General features: G+C 40.9%; 1 protein-coding gene and 1 non-coding gene across 3 annotated transcripts; one reads left to right on the forward strand and one right to left on the reverse strand.

Moving 5' to 3' along the window:
• Positions 1 to 288: 288 nt before the first annotated feature.
• Positions 289 to 22818, reverse strand: LOC137979960 (lysophosphatidylserine lipase ABHD12-like). 2 transcript variants are annotated; one of them, XM_068827284.1, is made up of 15 exons: positions 22636 to 22818; positions 22455 to 22499; positions 20869 to 20978; positions 19391 to 19493; positions 18303 to 18416; positions 11642 to 11672; positions 11164 to 11209; positions 9746 to 9781; positions 8437 to 8530; positions 6644 to 6681; positions 6322 to 6401; positions 4612 to 4685; positions 2130 to 2208; positions 1151 to 1272; positions 289 to 709 (listed from the first exon to the last, which is right to left on the reverse strand). In XM_068827284.1, exons 1-15 carry the CDS (start codon positions 22779 to 22781, stop codon positions 688 to 690), a joined length of 1140 nt encoding a protein of 379 aa, XP_068683385.1. In that variant the 5' UTR covers positions 22782 to 22818; the 3' UTR covers positions 289 to 687. The 2 variants fall into 2 exon arrangements, with proteins under 2 accessions (XP_068683385.1, XP_068683386.1); XM_068827285.1 differs by having other exon boundaries at positions 22674 to 22782.
• Positions 5393 to 5466, forward strand: Trnaa-ggc (transfer RNA alanine (anticodon GGC)). The gene has a single exon. It is a non-coding gene; the product is annotated as a tRNA-Ala (tRNA).
• Positions 22819 to 23992: the final 1174 nt, after the last annotated feature.

Genomic DNA, 23992 nt, shown 5'->3' on the forward strand with positions numbered 1-23992 from the left:
ATGGTCCAGTGGCTGTGTGACGGGTTAATCCATAAACTACCAAGTTCGAGTCCTGTGTCCGTACACTTGGGTGATATTAAAAAAAAAATCCATTTCACATAATCCATATCAAACTTTCAGTCTTCTAAATTAAGTAAATTCAGAGCAAATGAGGAAATAACGACAATCGTTAATTGAGAAGTAGAGAATAAGTGGGACCTTTCCTTTCCCCAGTCCCCTCCCATTTTTTCTCAAGGTCCCTCCCATCTCCTTCCATTCCCTTTCTTGATGAAATAAACAGCACTATCATAAGGTTTTCATTAGACGTTAGACGTCTCGTTTAATGTGTTAGCAGTTTTACTTATGTTTCATGTATCACTGTATTATTTGGTGAAAATAAAATTAATCAAATAAAAAAATTTGAATGATAGATCCGTAAGAACTGCACGTTAGGGAAAGAAAATGTGTCCCCGCTCTCAGTAACATCAAAATAATAAGCTACTGTTTCATTTTTTTTACTTTGTACTGGTGTCAAACCTGATTACTCAGTGACCTGGCCTTTCTAGGGAATCACGGGGGCTAGGGTCTTACTCAATGTATTTTCATTCCACAACACAGTTCGGTCGAAGTATCACAGCCCACTCTTGTTATCCTCAACGTTGTCAACATTTCTCTCCAATTACGAAGACACGAGATGCCACACGTAAATTACACTGTCTTGATGAAGTCTCTGAATAGGAAAACACAGAGGAGAGAGAGAACTTAGCTAGGAACAAGGAAAAGAAAAAAAATTATTCTGACCACATACCGTATTTACTGTATTTACTCGAATAAGCGCTGCGGCGCTTATTTAATTTTCGCATAGATTTTCGCGCCCCAAGTGCGTCGCTTATTCGAGGGTGGCGCTAAATACGGTATTCGATTTAGCGTCTAACGTCGAATAGGCGCCGACCCTGAATGAAGGAAAATTTATGATAAGCGCCCAGCCTCGATTAAGCGCCCACGGCGCTTAATCGAATAAATACGGTACAAAAAAAGTTTGAAAACGTAATTTATACTTTAAAATAACGTTTTCGAAGAAGTTGTCGTCAAAGATCTTAAGTTCCCTCATTGGAAGGCGCGAGTAATGAAGGCGAAGTGGGATACACTTAAGACATCTTCAGTACAATACCTTAAGATTCCTGGAAGCCTCTCTGATTCGCAAATATACTTGTGGCCGTGATTTCCGTCGAGTTCAACAAATTTCACGGGATCTGCGTAAGGTCGCCTTGAATTTTTGACACTTTCGTACAACTGAAATGTAGGGAATGGAATTAAGAACAGGAGATTAGAGAATATTTCTTACTTACCAACCACACTAGACAACCTGATCACTCGCATGAAAGCTCAGTGTACCACAATGATATTGGTTTCGATTACTTTATTGGGAAGGAAACAAGATCCTAGCACTAAGATCCGAGCGCAAAGGTCAGCAACAACATTTCACATGTCTCATTACAGAAAACCCACCCACCTCGTTAGAGAGCTTGCTCGCAGGCTATTGAAGCACTAAAATGATCCGCCCGTCTTCTAGTATCACCGTACTTCTAGGATTAAGGGAATCTGATAATATCGATTGAGTTGATAATTAACAAATAGAGAAGCCTCGTCTGTGATCTGCTCTGTTGTAAAGGGGTGAGGCTAAATCGCGTGGGTCCGTGGGTCGTGGGTCGTGGGTCGTGGGTCGTGGGTTTGAAGAAAAAAAAAAAGATATATATTAGCTCCCTCAGTGCTCAGTCGGTCCAAATTTTTGCAGTTGCCCTAAGAGTTAGGGTTAGCGTTAGCGTTTAGGGCTAAAAGTATGTATACATGACGTGTATACATGGAGGATCTCGGACCCACGACCCACGACCCACGACCCACGACCCACCCACCCACGTCGATTAGACACTCTCGTTGTAAAGCACACAGGAAGCGGAATAGAGCACCAAAGAAGTGTATAGGGGAAATACGAGACGTAGTCGAGTGTTTTCTCTACTTCTTGAGTGCTCTATCGGCTTCCTGCGACCTTTACCAACTCGCTCAATTAAATCAAATTATCGTATTCTGCTCTCCCACAGACGCAGCACCGCAAGTTCTTTAGAAATTGAAGTAACCACTCAGTCCATTACCTTTCTTCCTAGTTCAATTGGCAAAGTGAAATCGGCCCGGTCGTGCAAGATCAGTATTGGACAATACACATCCGCTAACCTAAAACAAGATGGTCAAGTGGCAGTTAGGCCCTGTTCAAATGAGGAAACGCTACCTTGGCCGAGTCCACGTCTCATAAATTTCCTTTGAAAACGAAGCTAATCGTTTACATGAGGAACAAAAAGTTGGCTCGCCCAGATGCGTTGCCGGACCAAAACTCAGAGTCTTAAAATAACTAAGGAGAAAGTTCTGCCTTCGTAATTACATCCGCAAATGTTTAGACTTTCATGTCTTCTCGGATAAGGACTATAAACCGTAAGCCCGGGGGGAGATCCCCGGTGTCGTGGTCTGTCCTCCTTTCACGTTCATTCGTGGGTTGGGTGGGTGACTGAGATCAAATATGGACTGGTAGCGGCTGCCAGAGGCGTCTTTACAAAGTGACGTCTAATCTCACCCAATAGAAAGAATTGAAAACCGCCATGGGACTTTGTGTTATGTGTGATATACAAATCCTATACCATAAACCAGCAGCCCAATTAACCCCCTGAGTCAACCATTTCCCGTATCTTTCTATTTTTAGAAGAACCTCGCAGGGGGGCTTTAGTGGGTGTTTTCGCAATAGCCAATCATAAGAGACCTATGGTCAGCCATTCATTACGTCACATAAGTATGTGACATATGTAAACCACTTCACGTATGTTCTCAGTCACATACGTCAAAATATACTAGTTCTAAAAATAGAAAGATACGGAACAGGGTTGACCCAAGCGTACAATACAGATGGAAGCTCCGGATAATGGGGCTCCTGCATGACTGCAGGGTTACCCTCTTTCCACGGTAGGACAAGTCTAGAAGAAGAGTCCACTTCTTGCCATGTTCAGTCACACTTTGGTCTGAGTCCATTCGGTTGTGGGTTAAATAGAAGCTAGTAGTAGGAAACGTGCCACCCACCACCTACTACTCACGCAGCTCCTCCCAGTCTAACACGACCACCCCTTGACTCGGTCGCTAACTCGGCTGAGATGGTGTCACTCTTAAGGGATTAAACTTTTCTCCATATAAGCGAAGCCTTCGGGAATCGTTACAAATAAATTGGCATGAACGGTATGGACGACCTCAAATTTGATCCTTGCATTGTTTTTTTTTTTGCATGTATTTTTGCGATACTCGGCATAACAACGACATGAAATCACCAAATTTGAAATTTGAACGTACACAGATGTATGCGAACCTTTCATTCGATATTTTAACCCAACACCGGCGCCCACGTTTTCGTTGAGGTCGTTGACGTCGTCGTCGCATATCATTAGGGAGCTTAAAAAACGACGACGCCGACGGATACGACGACGCTACAAAACAATAGGTTTTAGTGAGCAAAAACAATGGCTCTGCACCCTCTGCACGTGCGTGTTACATTTTGGTACATTTCTTTGCCGTCATCTCCTAAATGACGACGTGAAATGACCAAATTCAAGGTTCTGTGGAGGACGTTAGCACATGACGATGAATTTTCAGCTCTCTCTCTCTACGCTTCCAACCCACTCATACCAGTTTAATTCCTCAACAGTTACCACACATTTTTAACGAGCAACGACATGAAATAGTTTCGTAGTGATATGAATAACGCGAACTCGTATTTTTGCATGAAGTCCTCGTAGCCGTCGTCGTCCTCGTTTCGTAAGCTCCCTATTTCCTATCAGGGAACTTAGCACCAGACGTTCTTGATTCACGAACGGCATGGCTGGACGCGCAGAACTGGGTCGAGGACGCGGTTCATGCGCCAAATGCAAATCATTAGAGAGCTTTAGTAAAGACAACGGCGACGGCAACGAGGACGTCACAAATTTGCATATTTAGTGGGCAAAAAAAATAGCTTTGCACGCCCTGCACGTGAGTTTTTCACTTTTGTTCATTTCTTTGCCGTCGTCAGCAAAACAACGTGAAATAGCCAAATTCGAGGTTTTATAAAGGACGTCAGCACTTGAGGATAAATTTTCATATTCTCCCCTAAATTAAACTTGACTCATAACGGTTTCATTCTTGAGGGACTGCCACACCATTGTCCTGTTAAAAAGCTTGGAATAGTCTCGAAGTGATTACAGTGATGGGAATTTATGTTTTGAGATGTTCTCGTTGCCGTCGTCGTCGTCGTTGCTAAAGCTCCCTATTAGGGAGCTTAAGCACGCACGTTTTTGAGACGCGGACGGCAACCGGAAGTGGGCTGTTTACATTGCAAAGTATCATTTCTCGATTACAGTTGATTAGTATAAAAATCTCGGAGACACCTCTGTCCTGGCACGCGATATTTTTTCTTCCGGTTAACGTCCGCGTGTAAAAAACGGACGTCCTTAAGCTCCCTTTTATCTCTTTGGAGACGGACACCGCCGCAAACTATTAGCATTCCACGTGAATGCTTCCATTGGGCGTCTTGTCAACTAAGAAACACTGTTAAACACAACTTACCTCCTATCGGTGCGAAATAAATCTTCCAATTTATCTAGAACAGTTTCATTGTAATATGGAAGGTACCTGAAAGGCTAAGGAAGCAGAAACAAGAATAAAGCCACGTTCATAAGAAAAGATGAAAGGGAGAACCCCCACTTCAAATATATACATTTAATGTCGTAAAAAAGGTTGCTGTTATTTATCGTGGTGAAGTACAATAATAATAAAGTATTCTCGTTTGTCTCACGATGTGGTAACTTGTGATGTAGATCGCGACGTTTCGACTGCATTCTGCTAGTCTTCATCAGGCGATGAGGTCGACTTGTTACGCGTCACCTTTTCAGGCAGGATGCTCCGCTGTGATTGGTGCATTTCGATCCTCGCTGTTTCGGTGCGTTGTTCCTTCGGCAGTCCGCTGTCGTACGGTTCTCCTGTTGTTGCCTTTCTTGATCGTGGGCATCCATGCTTCCGGAATTTCTATTCCACTATCCTGTTGATGTTGTTAGGGTGAAGTCTTATGTGAATCGCCTCTTTGACCCTGCGTGTGTACCAATGAGAATCACGATCAATAAAGTTTACTTCGTTCCAAAGCGCTTCACAGCGGAAGCGCTTAAATCCTGCTTAAAAAGGTGACGCGTAACCAGTCCACCTCATCGCCTGATGAAGACTAGCAGTATGCAGTCGAAACGTCGCCATCTACATCACAAGTGAAGTGACCACATCGATACATTTATTTCATTCATCGAGTCCTTTCACGGGAACACATGAGCCCAACAAATTGACCATCTCCCAAGTGAGTGGCCATCATAGCTCAGTTGGTAGAGCATTGCACCGGCATCGCAGACGTCATGGGTTCGAAACCCGTTGATGCCACCTGAATTTTTCAGGTGTCTACAAGAGACAATTGCTTATAGAGCGGTTTTCAATTGAGTCTCTAAAGTAATTAGCGAATTGCTTTGTTTTTGCATTACTTCACTCAGTGATTGGTTGAAATTTCTCGCGCCACTTTTTCAACCAATCAGAAGAGAAACCAAAACCAATCGTGGCTCGCGCGTGCACATTTTCCCGCGCTTTTTTGTGTCGGCTACGTGTAATTACTTCGAGTTTTGATTGGTTTACAGGATTGTCTCCGTCCTTTTTGATTGGCCAAAGTAATTACGTTGGTTTTGGTTTTACGACACTCATTTGAAAACCGCTCTATTGTCCAGATAAATGCGAGGATCACCTCTCCCTTAGAACTAATTTTCATTGACGCAATGGCTATATCCCTGTCCCTTTGTACCTTCTGCAGCATTAAGGGTTACAAAAATCTGACGATTGGGGTTTAAAAGCGTTGATCACCGCTTTAGAATAAAGATGAATTATTCACTAATTTGGTGGCTTGGTGGGCAACATGAGTCAACTGGTTACTTTTTTTAGGACACCATTCAAAATTTCATTTTTGGAAAGGTTAAAGGTCCACATTAAAGCGACTGGCTTTTCGACCGTGTGTTTTTGTTATATGGAAATTTGCATTGCTTATCGTAGCGATCGGATTGGATGAATTTCAGCTATGGTGGGATTGACAATTGTTCCTTCGACACGCAATTCCTCAGGCTGTTTGGCGAACGTGGGCATTTAAGGGATTCTTAGGTGCGGACCAATACCATTCCAAAAAAGTCATTCCGCAAAAAAAATTGCGCTAACACGGGCCGGCTACGGAAAAAATGTACGCTTTAAGTTGCTCACCAATGTCAAGGGAAAATGTTTTGCTGCTTCCCGAAGATTATTAAAAGGTGCTTCAAGAATGAGCCCCGTGGGAGAAGAACCTAACCGACAGCAAAATTTCTGTTAGTAGTTGGTATTAAATGAGGCAAATATTACCTAGGGAAAGGTTTTTTACTCTTGGGACTAAGATAACGACGAATTCTTAGCAATGCTGTTGTAATCACTTCAGGTCTTTCATAAATGTTTCGTGCGCAGTTTGGCACAAGAAAATTCACATTTCTATAACCATGATTGCAAAAACTTGGACTTTGCCGAGGCGTAATAAGAGATCGGGAGTACAAACCTTCATTGCACAATATTCTTGCCACTGCACCGCCAACCCTGTCGCAAAATTAATTGTCACTTTAGCTATAACATAAGAATTACAATACTAAACGACTATTCCACTCGCGCTTGTTGGATATGAGATGACAGATACGTAACGAAGCGCGAATCGCTGAGTTGATTATCATCTCATATCCAACAAGCGCGAGTGGAATAAATGTCTTATTAAAAACACCCACAAATTATGGATAAATCTTCCCTCCTTATTTTGCAAAAACAAAAAAAAACTTTCATGCGTACAGTTACGGATATTTGTAAAGCATGGTATAATACTTCATATACCATGAAGCTTAAGTCAATCAAAACTCTAGAATTGCATTATCCAATGCCGATTTAGTTTTAAATATTGAAAGTATGTTATTGTAACATGTGAAACAAGTTCAAGTTTTCTACGAGTCAATAGTGCGAGGGAGTTTGAGTAAGATTAGACTGCAAAACAGTCGTTTTCTTCCATTTTCGGAAGGCGCGAAGTGCCGTAAGCGTGATCCTCCCTTGTGAGGCGCGCGAGCCTCACACGCCCGTAGGGCGTGTCAGGCGAGAAACCGACTGTCGGCGTTTGATACAACGAATTTGTTCTAAGCAGGGGTTCGAATAATGTCACTAAGGTGTCAGAAATTGTTTGACAGCTCCGACCACATCTTAAATTTGTATGCCTTTTTTTCGCGGGAAATTAGTTGTGTTGTCATGTTCAGACGTTTTCTCTTCGCTATTCAGAAGGCGCGAAGTTTCGTACGTTCGATTCAGTGGAGTTTTGGAAAGGACAGGCGTTTGTTTTTTTCTGTACATGTAGAAAATGTAGGATGTGTCCTCCCTTGTCGTTTCTACACTCGCTCCAGACCTTTCGTTTGCATATTATTTTACCGGGTCGCTTGCGTTTGCAAAAAAATACGACTGTTTTGCAGTCTAGAGTAAGATCTAAGTCGGGGGAAACTCTACTTCCACATAACTTTGCACTGTCGTGTGCATTTCAAGATTATTGATACCATCTCATCAACGTTGCTCAATATCAACGAAAAAATCCGACAAACTAAACTTGTACAGACTGTCACTATGACCATGACACGCAAAATGTTGTAATTTCACGAAAGCCGGCAAAATGCCCACATAGTAGAATGAAACATTGCAATAACCACTTAAAACTATATAGCAAAAGGAAAAGAGGTGAATGGATGGACACAAGTGGACACAAGTTTTTGTAGCATGAAGCGACTAGGAGTATTTTGGTAAGGCAGCTTCGAGAAGAATGGCTTGCTTATGAAAGTTTATGCTCAGACAAAGAGGGAATTGTCTGTACGGATCATAACAAGAGCGCAGTATGGGGCAGCAATTATGTTACTTTGTGTTGACTCTTCACTGAAGTTATAACTGATCGCTACTTCGGTGTGATAGCAAGCGTTCTGGTGCGAAAAAAAGAAATACATATATTTGTGCGGAGAGTCTGGCTTCTGAAAAACTGAGGCGAGTTCTCAGCTCCTCGCTCCAATTTTCCCGCGGCTACAGTGCGGAAACTATCCCTTTGCAGGGAAGCCTTTGGCAGAGGCCTTGACATACATATACGTGTCGAAAATCGGAACCGACCAATCACAACAGGCTCAAACAGCGCAATTACGTAAGACTTGCCGCTGACGTGGAAAGAAGCGTGAATCATTGCTGGTCGTGACGTGCAGACTTGGTTGTCCCCGGTTGTTCTGATTTGTCAGAGTGATCGTTTTGTTTTTGCGGCATTCAAATGGAAGCTGGTCCGTTTCTTACCCTGATCCCAGGGAGTGACCCCAAATGTACACTGGGGCATTAGAACTGTGTGATCTAATCCACTTCATTGCTGTAAGACCATCCTCTATCACTCCTGTGCAGACAAAAGAGCCTCATTAGAGAGTTTCAGTTTAAAAAAAGATTAGCCTCCATTCCGTCTGCCTAAAACGGACTGTTGAGTGACGATTGAGGTGACGTAGACTACGCAGCTGGCGGTATTATCGGCGCGAGAGGCAAATTTACGAGCCGCGCGAAAAATGGGGAGAGGCGCTGTGAAATACAGCGTCCGTCCCCATTCCCCGCGCGGCTTGGCCGCTTGTTTTGCCTCTCGCGCCGCGCCGAGAAGTTTTTAGGGAACTTAAGCAACGACGACGGCGACGGCACCGAGAAATTCGCGTCATTGTTATCACTTCGTAAACATGTCAACCCTTTTAATATGACAAGGGTGTGATAGTTGCTCAAAAACAACATTGGTCGTTGCCGTCGCCGTTGTCGTTGCTTAAGTTCACTTTTGAGACGCGGACGGCAACCGGAAGAGAACAATTCACATGCAAAGGACAGTAGTGTCTCCAAGATTTTTAAACTAATCCTCTCTAATGGAAAAAAGATACTTAGTAATTTTAATGTGATTGCGTGAAGACAGGTTTAAAGGGAAAACAGCTCACTTCCGGCCGACGGCCGCGTCTCAAAAACGTCCTTACCTAAGCTACGCCGGCTACGATTGAAGAGGCCCCTTCTGACCACTTATTGACTTTGTTCCTTGTAGTCCCTGATTCGACTTCTCAGCTGCGCTTGTAAATAGCCAGCTGGTTTGCCTACGACAAAGTGCTTGATTGGCTATGACAAGCCCCTCCACTATTGGGAATGGTCAATTAAGTATTGTATCGTATCGTATCCTTTTGAGCGTATAAATTTATTCAAGAGTTTCAATGAGATTTCTTCGTATTTTAGTTACATCACAAGCCAATTCCGAGCAACAAACAGCCACTGAATTTTTCCACTCCATGACGTTACCGCCTGTCACACAAAAAATGGAGACAATTCAATTTAAAAGGGGCAAGCGTAATTATTGTTTTTGTGCCTGAATGTCTTCATTATTTGCCTAAATTTTTTGTCAGAAGTGTAAGACTTGCAACAGTATAGGCCTTTTCCAGTTAGTGCCGCTTTGTTTTAGATGACCCTCTGCACAACGTTTTTGTACCATGTGATCGCCACCTGCAAATGGCCCATTATTGTTTATTGCTTGAAATTTAACATTTTAACCAGAATTTTAAAATGGTCACTTACAGGGCTTTTCTTAAATACATACCACTTTCAGAGGGTTTTCCTTCGGAGTCACCAAATCCTAATGTGTACAATAAACGGGCTTGTTAGAAACAAAGCAAAGCCCTGTGACGAGTGTGCTTTGCAATTCTCATTCACTCGCTGTAAACCTTTCGCTTTTGTCCTGTGCTGCCCTCTAATTAAGTACTGCTAAGTTACAAGTTTTTCCACTAAAAATGAAATGTGACTGTGCCTTATATTTTCCTTCAGAATCTGTGCATGCTTGTGGATCCCACACATTGTAATTCAAGTATCCCTTCTCTTATCATCTATTGGTGACAACTATTACTGATGATCAGTATTTGCAGTAGTCCATTGAGAAGTTGACAAGCGATACACTGATGTTGTTGTGTTGTTGTTGTTAATGCTCAAGCGCGATAAATTGGGAAGCCTGCGTATCCAATCCAATCCAAACAAATGAAACTTAGCATTGGTTTCCGATGACAGGCCAAAAGTGGAAACCTAGAGGAAAATCTCGAGGAGAACCAATAAAACTCGACCCAAAAATGCCGCTATGCACAGGAACCACCTAACCAGGGTGCGGAGTGGTTATTAAGCATGCTTCTAAGGAGACAAAAAGGATGGCCTTTGAGTGACTACTGGCATGTGACAGGATTGCCGTAATGTCAATGTTATCTGATGACTATAAATTCAATGTATGAATTTGCCTGCCTTGAGCACTCCACCAAGCCTACCAGTATTTTGTTGAATGGAAGACAAGTTTCACATTTTTAACAGATTGGGCTTATCGCCGATTGGACTACTGCGTGGGAGGCCGCGGGATCAAAACTTCAGCCAGACCAACACTCAGTGTCTTCAAATAACTGAGAAGAATTCGAACATGCTGCATTTGTAATGTGATATCTGCAAATGGTTACACCCTCTTGTCTTCTGGGAAAAGGACGATAAACTATAGAGTATATGAACGGCAGCCATGTTGGAGGACCAAAACAATTAAAGATATTTGCATAAAAATAACATTTATTCCCCAAAGGAATATCATTCTTTTGTTTCGGTCCTCCAATATGGCCGCCGTGCACATACTCTATAGGCCGTGTCTCGTAACCATGTTGGGCATAAAAGAACCCACACACCATTCCCAAAGAATAGGGCGTGGAGTTCCCAGTGTTGTGGTCTGTCCTCTGTGGTATATTATGGTTAGGAGGGTAAATGCTCAGAGATACTAGCTACACCAAGCTACTGTACTCTACAGTCTGAGGGCACATAAAGATATGATGATGCTAATAACGGAAGAAATACAAAATCTACACCCTGGCAAGTGCCACGGTGTCACTGCTCAAGCCCTGCTCCTTATTAAGAGAGGATGAGCGTGAAAACTGACCCCTAGTCCAGACAGCATTATGCCTACCAAAGCAATGTTAAAAGATGATTACAAAAACTCACCACGATAGTCAATGGTGACAACATGATATCCCAAAGAATTCAAACGCTGAAAATGAAACATAAAATAATCATGTTTTTTGCTAAATTCATTTTACTTGCAACCTAACTAAAACTAATTCACTCTTATACGTACATGTACTAGCTGACAGGCCCAACTTTACAGTTATCTGTTAAAAATGCCCCATTGTCCTTTCTATCTAATTTGCTGTATGTTGATGCTTCTATTTCTTTTGTGTAAAACAAAACCTGTGATGCATTTTAGGCTGATGTGGGCTTTAAATAGAAGGCCCAGCTCTACTGACACAATGTTTCTTCTTTGGCCTCAGCTGAAATGTTTAGGCGATACATAAAACACGAGTTGGAAGTCTATATGCATTAGCAGGTCACATTTAAATCCCTCCTACTGAGCAAGTTTGTCATGCAGTCATCTTATTTATGAAGACACACGGCAAAATCAAGGGCAGATAACACTACAAACCTTGTAAAGTTCTACTCTATGACCTCCACCTCTGCGAACAAAAAACAACAAGAACAACAAAGTAAGACATTGTTAAAACAAAGGCTGGGTTTGTTGAAGGTTAGATAAAGCTTCTCCAAGAGGTACAAATCCATGATTGCAATTAACTGATAATATTGCTATGTGCATAATGAAATGTCTGCTTGCTTAATCATTAGCTCCTTTTCTAATGTCAATCCTCAACTATGGTACTTTGTCAGCTCTGACTGAACCAATACACTAACACCAAACACGAGGTTCCATTACTCTCCTCTTCTAGTTCTGGTCTTCAAAATAGAATACAGTTTGCCTCTTTCCATTACTTTACACTTGTCTTGAAATCCTAGATACCTCTATTTTTATCATGTATCATGATGATTATTATCACTTTCTAATCTCAACAACGCTGTCATCCTATCTCAAAACTAGGCATAACTTAACCATGAAACAGCAAAACAAAACACTAAAACACCATGTATGACCCCACCATACATTGAATAATAACCGACAAAGGTTGGATTTGAGATTAAATATCATTTTAGGCCTAATTTCCGGGTAGGCCCAAGACATTGTTGCTCCTAATTCATTGATATTAAGATTAGGATTCAGATTCAGACTTAGATTGGGAGCATTAACTTTTTGGGCCTAATTAGGCCTAAAAAATTGTTAATTAAAACTCAAATCAACTTTTGTCAGTTAATTAGTATTCAATGTATGGTGGGCTCATACATGGTGTTTTGGCGCTTCGTTTCCCTGTTTCGGTGTTTCGTTGTTTAGTACCGTCAGAAACCCAGAAGAGTTGAAACGTGTAACGGCCCCTTGTGTGCTGGGAAACAAGCTTCTGAATATTCAATTTGCTAAGTACCATATTTGGAACAACAAGAGCGAGGGGTTTCCAAATATGGTACTCAGCACTGAAACATTCAACCAATAAGTTCGCACTGAATATTCGGAAGCTGTGAACGCGCGTTACACGTTTCAACCCTTATGGGTTTCTGGTAACGTACGTGTGATATTATGAAGTAGTGATCAATACCGCTGACATAATATCGCGAACTCGTAAGAAACGTTTCGGTGACGTTCTTGTAAGTTTACTTGAGTTTTCGCTAAGACTGTTTAGTTGAGTTTGCTCGTTTTGAAGCTAAGGACTAACACACGGTGTCAGAAGTTAGTGGATGACGCTGTTTGCCGACCGTATTTGTGAAATATTTGTATTGTGAAAACCTTGGTTCGTTGCTGTTCGCATAAATCGAAACCGCGTGGTGTAAAATGGCGGCCGGGCGTCTGTTAAACCCACCGGATCATCTGCAGCTTTCAAGTGGAAATGTATCTCAAAATTGGAAAAGATTTAAGCAAAAGTGGAGTAACTATGAGCTAGCTATCGGAATAGCCAGAAAAGAAGATCCCATTCGAGTAGCAACTTTTCTCACTGTGATTGGCGACGAAGCCCTAGATGTTTACAATGCATTCACGTGGGACAGTGACGCAGACAAAGTCAAAATGGATAAAGTTCTAGAGCATTTTGAGCAGTACTGTGAGCCTCGCAAGAATACAATCTACGAGAGGTATTTATTCTTTTCGCGTGGACAGGAAAGTGGGGAGCCCATTGATAAATATGCCACTGTTCTACGAAACATGGCAGACTCTTGTGAATTTCAAGATTTGAAAGATTCGTTGATACGCGACCGCATCGTGTTTGGAATCGCTGATCACAACGTGAGAGAGCGTTTGTTGCGAGTCCCAGATTTGACGCTGAATAAAGCTCTCGAACTTGCACGAGCTGCCGAAGCAACCCAAAGCCAGTTGAAACAAATGCAAAACTTGCACGAGGTTAATGCAGTAGGGAAGAAGAAAGAAAACTTCTTCCGAAAGAAACAAGAAGAGAAGAAAAAATCAGCCAACGGCAGTGCTCAGCAGATCGACTGCAAATTTTGTGGCAGGAAACATGTACCAGACAGATCAAAGTGCCCTGCATTTGGCCAACAGTGCAACAAGTGTGGAAAAAGAAACCATTTTGCTGCGAAGTGTACAGGAGGAAGGCAGTCCAGTCGTAATTTACATGCCAATCAGAATTTGAATTATGTGCAAGAAGATTCAGATGGGAGTCAATTTGAAGAGTATACTATTGATGTCATAACTTATCAAGTCAGTGCTGTGGAAGAAAAGAAACACCCAAAACAGTTGTTTACATCAGTCAAAGTAAACAATGTTAAAGATGTTACATTTCAGTTGGACTGTGGAGCAACTTGTAATTTGCTATCACTAAAAGAATTCTCAAGCATTATGGGGGATCCCAAAGATCTGTATTTGAGGATAACATCTGCAACACTCAAGATGTACAATGGAACCACTATGACTCCACTTGGAAAGTGCACTCTCAAATGTGCCAAAGGTGAGATGAGTACAGATGCAGATTTTTTTATAACTAATGAGGATGTCAGGCCTATATTGGGTGCTGAGTTATGTCAGGAACTGAACTTAATCAAGGTTATGGCAAGTGACATTTCAGAGTCAGAAACTGTGAATGCAGTAAATGACAAGGTTCAAACTGCCCACATTGTTCTAACCAGAGATCAAATTTTGAAACAGTACAGTGATGTTTTTGAGGGATTAGGGTGCATGGATGGCCCATACCATATGGAACTCGATGAAACTGTAAAACCTGTTGTCCACCCCCCTAGGAAAGTCCCTGTAGCACTAAGAGACCGTTTAAAGGAAGAACTGGACAAATTAGTCAGAGAGAAAGTTATCACCCCCGTTACAGAACCTACAAATTGGGTGTCTAGTTTGGTTCTAGTAAACAAGCCAGAGAAGTTAAGAATTTGTATTGACCCACAAGATTTAAACAGAGCCCTGCTGAGAGCCCATTATCCTCTCCCCACCATTGAAGACGTGGCAACTAGGCTATGTAAGGCTAAAGTCTTCTCAGTTTTGGATGCAAAGAATGGATTCTGGCAAGTTCAGCCAGACAAACCGTCGTCACTCTTGACCACGTTTAATACACCTTTTGGGCGTTATCGCTGGCTTCGCTTACCATTTGGAATCAAATCAGCCCCAGAAGAGTACCAGCGAAGAATCCATGAAAGCCTACAAGGTCTGAAAGGTATAGAAGACATTGTAGATGACATACTATGTGTTGGTGAGGGTGACACCTATGAAAACGCAGTTAAGGATCATGACAGAAACCTAATTGCACTCTTGGAGAGATGTCGTGAGAAGAATATCAAGTTGAATCCAAAGAAGTTACAGTTGAGAAAGCAAGAAGTGCCCTACATCGGTCATGTACTGACCCCTGATGGCCTCAAGCCGGATCCAAGTAAGGTCAAGGCAATTGTAGAAATGCCTACACCTTCAGACAAGAAGGCCGTGCAAAGGGTGCTTGGAATGATTACGTATCTTGCGAAATTTCTGCCTAACCTGTCTGATGTGACGAAGCCGTTGAGACGTTTATTAGACAAAGATGTGCAATGGCACTGGAACGATACACACGAGAAATCATGGAAGCAAGTGAAACAATTGATCACAAGAGAACCAGTGTTGAAGTATTTCGACCCCAGTAAAGAAGTAACACTGCAATGCGATGCATCGGAATCTGGACTGGGTGCTGTCATACTGCAAGAGGGTCAGCCTATAGCATTCTCGTCAAGAGCGCTTACCAGTACTGAAAGAAATTATGCTCAAATAGAGAAAGAGCTGCTCAGCATAGTTCACGGGTGCACACGCTTTGACCAGTACGTTTATGGTAGGCCAATTACAGTACAGACGGATCACAAGCCGCTAGAGAGCATTTTCAAGAAATCTCTGCTTTCGGCCCCCAAAAGGCTCCAAAGAATGTTATTACAGCTCCAGAGGTATAGCTTGAATATAGTGTACAAGCCTGGAAAGGAACTATTCATTGCTGATACACTCAGTCGAGCATTCCTTCCCAATAAGCCGAGTACAGAAGAGTTGAAGTCGGAGGTTTTATCAGTCAAACAGGAAGAGCATCTAATCAAATCCATTGAAGAGATCAACATGGTCGAGTTTCTGCCAATCACAAGTCAACGCCTTGTTGATCTCAGAGGAAAAACTGATCGTGACGAAGGTCTTCAGCAGTTGAAACATATTATCAAGATTGGTTGGCCAGAAACAAAAGAAGAAGTCCCATCAGAAATCAGGAGATATTTTGACTTCAAAGAAGAGCTCAGCATCCAAGATGGTATCCTCTTCAAAGGAAATCGAGTAATAGTACCTGTAGCGCTAAGGCCCCACATGATCACGCAAGTACACTCAAGCCACCTTGGTATTGAAAGTTGTTTAAATAAAGCAAGAGATGTCCTGTTTTGGCCTGGCATGACCGCAGAGATCAGGGACTGTGTTTCTAAGTGCGAAACATGTAACACTTATCAGACAAACCAGCAGAAAGAACCACTCATACCTCATGATCCACCTAAACGTCCTTGGTCTCATGTTGCAACAGACCTTTTCAGTTTTGACAACAAGGAGTGGTTCATCATCGTTGACCACTGGTCAGATTACTTTGAACTGAACCAATTATCCAGTACCAACTCAAGCTCTGTTATCAAGTCTCTCAAGAATCAGTTCGCACGCCATGGCATACCTGATACTCTGTATTCTGACAACGGACCACAGTTTGCTTCCAGAGAATTCAAAGAATTTACATCCGCCTGGCATTTTGACCACCAAACGTCTTCACCACACTATCCACAATCAAATGGCAAGATTGAAAATGCTGTTAAGACAGCCAAGAAGTTACTAACCAAAGCAAAGGCAAGTGGACAAGATCCATACTTGGCCATTTTGGACTGGCGAAACACACCTTCACCCAGTATTGGATCATCACCAGTACAAAGATTATTTGGACGACATACAAAGACACTGTTACCTACAGCAGGAACTTTGTTACAGCCAAAGATCGTGGAGGGAACTGAAGGCAAGCTCAAAGAAAGAAAGACGAAACAAGCACTGTTTTACAACAAAGGAACAAAAGAGCTTCCTGTGCTTCAACCCGGAGACACAGTGCGCATGAAACCGCTGCCATCAGACAAAGAAAAGCTGTGGAAAAAGGGATCTGTTGTCAAACAAGTGGCACCTCGCTCCTACGAGGTAGATCTTCAAGGAACTATGTTCAGGAGAAATAGAAGACACTTGGTAAAGACCAAAGAACCATCGCCACAGTCGGATTTGGAATCCCAAGAAAACCTGCCAGCTAGTAGTACCCCTTTACCTGTGGAAGGACCACCTGTGGTGCAAACAAGATCTGGTAGAATCATTCATAGACCAGGACGACTACGAGATTTTGTTTGAGGAACGTTGTTTAGGACTTTGAACTGTCATCGTCTGATTGAGTGCTTTATGGTGAATAACTTTTTTTATGAGAAGGGAGATGTGATATTATGAAGTAGTGATCAATACCGCTGACATAATATCGCGAACTCGTAAGAAACGTTTCGGTGACGTTCTTGTAAGTTTACTTGAGTTTTCGCTAAGACTGTTTAGTTGAGTTTGCTCGTTTTGAAGCTAAGGACTAACACAGTACGTCCCTCAAAATCTTTGGGAAAAATAGAGTTAATGGAAGAACAAGTGGCTCACAACATCTACAAGTCTAAATGAAATAAATGTGTATAAAATTATTTGAAGTGTGGGTCATAGACGACAGGGAGAAGTGATCATTGATTGCACTTATCTGGACAACCTAAGTAAGTGTCTCTTTAAACACTTGAAAAATTCATGTGGCTTCAACAGGATTCAAACCCACAACCTATGTGATGCCAGTGCAATGCTCTACCAACTCAGTTATGAAGCCACTTAGTTTGGAGCAGGTCAATTTCTTGGGCTCATGTATTCCAGTGAAAGTACTTGATGAATGAAATAATTAACAATAATATTATTATTATTCTACTAGGGAGCACTGGATATGAGATGATAGATAACCAGTGAGGCGCGTAGCGTCAATTTGGTTATAATCATTTTATATCCAGCAAGCCTGAGTAGAATAATTTTGTTTTATTAAAAACTCCAGGATGGATAATTATCTCTTTCACATTGATTTCTGCCTTGGTCAATTCTGGTCTAAAACAGCTTTTGTCGGCCATTTTTGTTTTCAGCTCGCTTTATTGCTGACACATTCCTTGACCATATTAGGTACAGCAGGCAAATGAACTGATAGCCTGTGTCGGGCGAGTCAATGAAAATGCTGAAATATGATATCTGTAGTTCAGTTTTTATTAAAAGTATATATTTGAAGTGCAGGTTATAGATGAAAGGGACAAGTAATCCCGAATTTTTCAGGTGTCTTTAAGATACAACAATAAATTGCTTAAATTGTTCTGTTACATGCGGGGATCACTTCGCCCTTCTTCCACAAGTTTCCTACAGAGAATCAGTCTCTTAAAAGAGTAACCAAATACCACCCAAAAGTAGTTAAATTTATCAGTTAAAGGTCAGGCCCAGGTTGCTCAAAGCATGGTTTAATAGCGCTAATTAACTGGTATTAAATACCATGGAAACCAATACATTTTGATACCTCTTATCAAGTGAAGCTATGATCTTAACCAAAAGTTAGCACTAACTAGGCTTTAAGCAACCAGCCCCAGATACCTTAACTTTTGTCAGTATCTCTGGATATCTATTGGTACAATACCTTGTATAAGCATTGCCATGAAGGTAGAGAATCACAGGCCTTCTATCCCTGAGATGTGCATGTTTATCAACTTCAGAGCCTTGTATATGAGACACATGTTTACCTGGAATGTCCCTTTAACAATGTGTGGTAACCTTTAGTTATTTAAATGACATGAAAGTTCAAAAGAATATGAAGCAGTTTTCTAATCCTTTTATCATCTCCTTTTTTTTAAAGTTTGCGCTTGTTTTTTTGTTTTGTAAAAAACAAAACCTTGGACGAGCAAATGAGGGTTCAAAAGATGGAGGGTGTAAACCGCAGGTCGCAGATTTTAAACGGCAGGTTGCAGGTCATTGCTTGACTTTTTTAACAATGCTAACATTAGGCCAAACACTATGCTTTAGGAAATGTTTAAGCATAGACCTTATTCATAAATGGCGGCCAATTTATAATTCTTTTGTCGAAGTGCAAATTAGCCTACCAAGCCAGGATACCATACATTGAATTGAAAAGAATTCTTGCTCTAAAATGAGGCTTGGTAGGCTAATTTGCACGTGGACAAAAGAATTATAAATGTGACCGCCATTTATGAATAAGGTCTATAAGGTTGGTATTTTTATAAAGGTTTGGGTTGTTCGAGTTATGGCAAAACAATGACCTGCAACTCTAACCTGCAACTTGCACTTTACACTGCAGGCAGGTTTAGGGATGCAGGAACGTGAAGTCGACCTACCAAAAAAATCTTAAAGTGTTTCTTCCTTTGAACAGAGTGACCATAGCTTTACCAACAATATAGGAAATTAATGACATTTATAAAACTAGCTTATCAATGCAACAGAGCCATCCAGGGACTCATCGGAGCTATGGCATAATTTATTGTCCCCAGTGGGAGGGGTGAAAAAAAAAGAATTGGTAAAAAGGCTAAAATTTTTTTTGAATTCACACCCCCCCCCCCCCCCCCTGCCTTAGCTTAGTACTAAAATTGTCCAAGTGGTTCACTTTTGCTTTCAAGTAATAAATGAGATGGCAAATGTTAATCCAAGTAAATGAAATAAAGTGATGTATTTTATTCAATGGTGACAAAAAATTACTTGTATTACAAAGCTTACCATGCTCCCAATTTTCCGGCAGTACCATTGATATAAAAATTGACAGTATTTGAAGGCAAGCCAAATGAAACAGGATCTGACAAGTTGTGAAATGGATTTTTCACTTTAGGAGAAAAAAAAGACAAAGACCATCATGGAATGAACAAATATTGTGAACTATTTAAAATAAAATGTGAAATTCTGAAATTCTCAAAATGTTTCAATTATTTTGTATGGACTTGGACCAGAGGTAAAATAATGTTATTGACCTTTTTGCTGGCTTTCATGCAAAGTTAATAGTTTCTGCAAGTTTCATTATAATAATGAAAAGGGAAAAAGACAGACAAATCTATCACTCAGAAAACAGAGTATCTGGGAAGTTTAAAGTGCCCCTAACCCCAAAATATTTTTTTCCCTAAAATGAATCTTTGCACCTGTTCGAAATGCATTGCGGCCATTTTTTCATTTTTCTAACAAATCCTGCCATTTTATATGCTTTGAAAGTTGCGAAAACCCCAGCATCTTTTGTTGATGACCGAGTCAGAAGGGGAGTGGGTCTATTCCTGATTTGACGTCACATACTGATTTACATTGCATTAACTCTTTGTAAAATACATGCAAAGTAGATTGTGACGATTTTCGAAGCCTATAAAATGGCAGGATTTGTTAGAAAAATAAAAAAATGGCCGCAATGGGTCTCGAACAGGTGCAAAGATTCATTTTAGCGAAAAAAATACTTTGGGGTTAGGGGCATTTTAATAGAAATCTGTTGCAAACTCAGGACTTTGAGGCATTCTTGTCGCTTAAAACCTGGGATTTTTCTGGCCAGCATGGATAACAGTTCCAAAATACTTGTATTAAAAGTGAGAGCCTCTTTTTGCAATGTCTGCTAACAGCAGCTATAATCTCGAACATTAATTTCTTAGATAGTGCAGAAGAACTGACAACCCATGATTTGCAGACTTTCTAGTTTCAAACGTGCTTCAAGTCACTATTCTTGGTGTCCAGTAAGTGATGACACACATGATAAATGACCCTGTCAAACACAAGCCTTGGCAACGTTTTCAAAGAAATGATTACCACATCCTTAAGTTCTTGCCATCTGCAATTAATTTCCTTGATTTGGCAGCTTGAGGTTGCATTTTATTTTGGTGGGTTTTCAACAGATTCTGATAGAACTGTCTACACAAATAATCTATTAAACAAGATATTTTTGTCATCATAGATGCAAAAAACTGCTTTTTGGTGTGATTAGCAAAATAGACCTATTGGACGATCACATTCTTGAATGTCTCCATACAGTCAGAGAAAACAGGAATTTTTTTATTTTATTTTTTATATTTTTTTGCTTTCAACGATATTGAAACTTGGATGATTAAGTGATAAATTATGCATAATTTTATAACTTCTATAAGCAAAATTCAATTACTATGACAACGAAAAATAATATCAAGGTATATTATCACAAAATTAACAAGTGTTATTATTTGTAGACTCACATGACTCTAAAAAGATAACAATGTCAATGGCTGCTGGGGAACAATACATCATTACCACACACAGGATGTAGAGTGCTGTAACTGTACCAAACACAGACTTGACCAAAAACCTAAATTAATTTTACAAAATTGTCTGAGTGACTATTATGTTAGGACATTAATTAGATTTAAATGGCTGTACTGACCATAGGCATATTGAGTTAAAGCAATGACTTCAGAAAAAACAGGTGGAAAAAATAATTGTCTTATGGTTCATTTTTTAAGCTGCTCAGATTAAACCAGTAGTTAATGCAACCGTACAATATCCCAATGACTCCTAAAGTCACCCCCCAATCCCCCCCCCCCCCCCTATGGCCACATTTACTGGATGGGAACTTCAAAGATTGTTGATGACTGATCTGTCGGCCATCAGTGGACCAACAGTTGACAGACTGTTGGTCATCTGTTGACCAATGTGTTGCCCAATGCATTGGTTGTATCAGTTTTGTTGCAATAACCATACATTCATATGTAACTACTGAGCTAAACGTAACTCAAACAGAATTTTAAATCACTAAAATATTGCACTTCAAAATTGCTAAGGGGCGTTAGCAGAGGTGAGTGTGTAAGGAAGGGGGGAGGGGTGTCTTAAGACATTAGTTAACATAGATTGTGGTTTGGAACAGTCTGCCTCTCACAGTCCTTTCAGTCTTTCCAAACTAATTCTATGAGCTTAAGATACAGAAACCCCAAGCTAACTGTGATTTTCATAATTGGAACCACAGAATCTCATCTTCAAGTGCCAACAGCCAAAGTGAATTTTAGTCTCCATCAATCAAACTTCTGATGCCAAGCTGAGAGTTGACCCGAAACCACAGATGCCGAAATCAATTGATGCATGACATAATCTACCAATCAGCATCACCCCGATGGAAAGCGATGGAATCTATAAGACTCCTTTTACTGAAGAATCTCTAAAAAGATATCATAATCACCATGGTATTCCAGCTGTAAACTAAACAAAAACTCCAAAAATTATTCACTTTCCAGAGGTGGAGTCAATCTTCGCGGCTATGTTCGGAAATTTGATTGATGGGAAGCCAAAATGCAGCTTGGCGCTTAGGGTTTGCAGGTGAGATTCTGCAGAATAATGAAAATGGCAGTAACTGCTGAATACCCTGGAATAACATGACCCAATGAATTAACCCAAGTAAAATTTCATTATTTATGTCTTTCTGTTTATATCTTCCCTATATCTTGACGGTTTCGCACTCTGTACAGTAGAAATTCTAAGAAATGCTGACTAGTACCCCTTATGCGTGATGACGTCTCATTTCACCACCAAGCCTCAAATTCAAAAATCAAACTTGTAATAACTTTAGCATGATCCCAAAGGAGCAAACTTGAAGAGAAAACCAAGAGAAGAACACAATATTGCCGGTCTAAATGATGTGAATAATTTAGTGCAAACGAGGCTTAGTGGTGAAATTAGCTAGTCAGACGTCATCACGCGTAAGGTCCATCATGGTTATGTAAGGAAGCCCAAATTATAACGTCACGCCACCTCTCTTTCGTGACAAATTCCAAAAAAACTTTTTATCACTTACCCGGCAAATGAAATGATTCCCAACAAAAAGGATAAGAGCAAAGTCCTGTGTGAGGCACAAAATATAAAAATCACAAACGCTAAACAAACAGTTAAGATGCAAAGTCCGGTATACACGTATACAGCGTTGTCGTGCAATGCAAATACTTCAAAAACTGAAACAAAAACGACCGAATTTACACCTATAATGTTGCTTATTATCAACAAAATTCACAGCTACTTTTTCCTCCCGAGAAAGATCAGATAATGTCGTTTTGGAAGCAAGGGATCTGTTTCTAACTTCCTCAGACATGTTGTCGAAATGAATGAAAAGCAGTATGACCGTCATGTAAACCGGTCAGTACAAAACATGGACTGCGGACTGCGGACCCAGACTGCGGACCGGGTAATATTTAAATAATTATTCGCCGAAGGCGAAGTGATTATCGGTGAATATTCACCGAGACGAAGTCGAGGTGAATATTCACCGATAATCCCTGAGCCTGAGGCGAATAATTGTTTTAGTATGTTTTACTACCTGTAGGGTTAGTGAAAATAAAAGGTTTCGAACTGTGGGCGTTTTGATGCTTCCGGTTGCTACTTTAATAATTAAATCATTTTCTTTGCATACTTCTATAGAAAAATTCATGGCCTAACTAGTGAATTCCACGGTAAATTTTACGCTAAAAACCCATATCGCATGAATCACGATACGATGAGTACGATATCGGTTTTTCGAGTGAAATTTACTTTGGAATTCACCAGTTTGGCAATGAATTTTTCTTGCACCGCATGATTTTTAAAAGAAAACAAGCACACCCTCAGCGAGCGAATGGAAAAGGAAAATCTGAGCCATTTCAGAGTCAACTGTCAATAGCAGCTAATAGGAATCACGCTAAAATTAGAAGCCATAAAAAAACTTTACTGATGTCTGAAAACGAGATCATTCACATTTTGATGTATTTCATTGAAACGCCAGGTTGGCTTAGAACAAGAATCGGCAAAATACGGCAATGCAAGCAAGAGAGGACGAACTTCAAACAAGATCCGCTCCAACACTTAAATAACCTTTAGGTGCTTTAAACAAACTTTTGAAAACACAAGCTAGTGAGATTTCCCCCTTATTTTACGAGATCTAGAAGTCACAAGTTGCGATTACGTGTTTATAACATAAGGGCAAAATTTTCTTGTCACTGTCGAGGCACAACGAAAACCAGTTGGGCAAACGGATTTAAAAAGCACTTGTTTGTTCGAAAATGAAGCCTCGTTTATGTTTAGGTGAGTTAACCTGGGTTGAGCCTGCAATCCAATCGAAAACCAGTACCTGGGCAGGGATCAACTCAACAAAACAGCTGACCTCGGCGAACTCTAAGCTTGAGCCCTCGATATGGTCAAGTGATACTGGTCAGCTGATGCCTTGTTTTGACAGGTGTCAATTTATCAAACATAGATGTCCAATATCAAAGATGTATGCTGTAAACTAGCATGATACTTGCCACATTGGCAAACATAGAGGGGTGGACGTACATACGTACGTACGGACGGTCGATGACGTCATGG

The sequence above is a fragment of the Montipora foliosa genome, chromosome 12, assembly GCF_036669935.1.
Source record: "Montipora foliosa isolate CH-2021 chromosome 12, ASM3666993v2, whole genome shotgun sequence".
NCBI classification, from domain to species: domain Eukaryota; kingdom Metazoa; phylum Cnidaria; class Anthozoa; order Scleractinia; family Acroporidae; genus Montipora; species Montipora foliosa.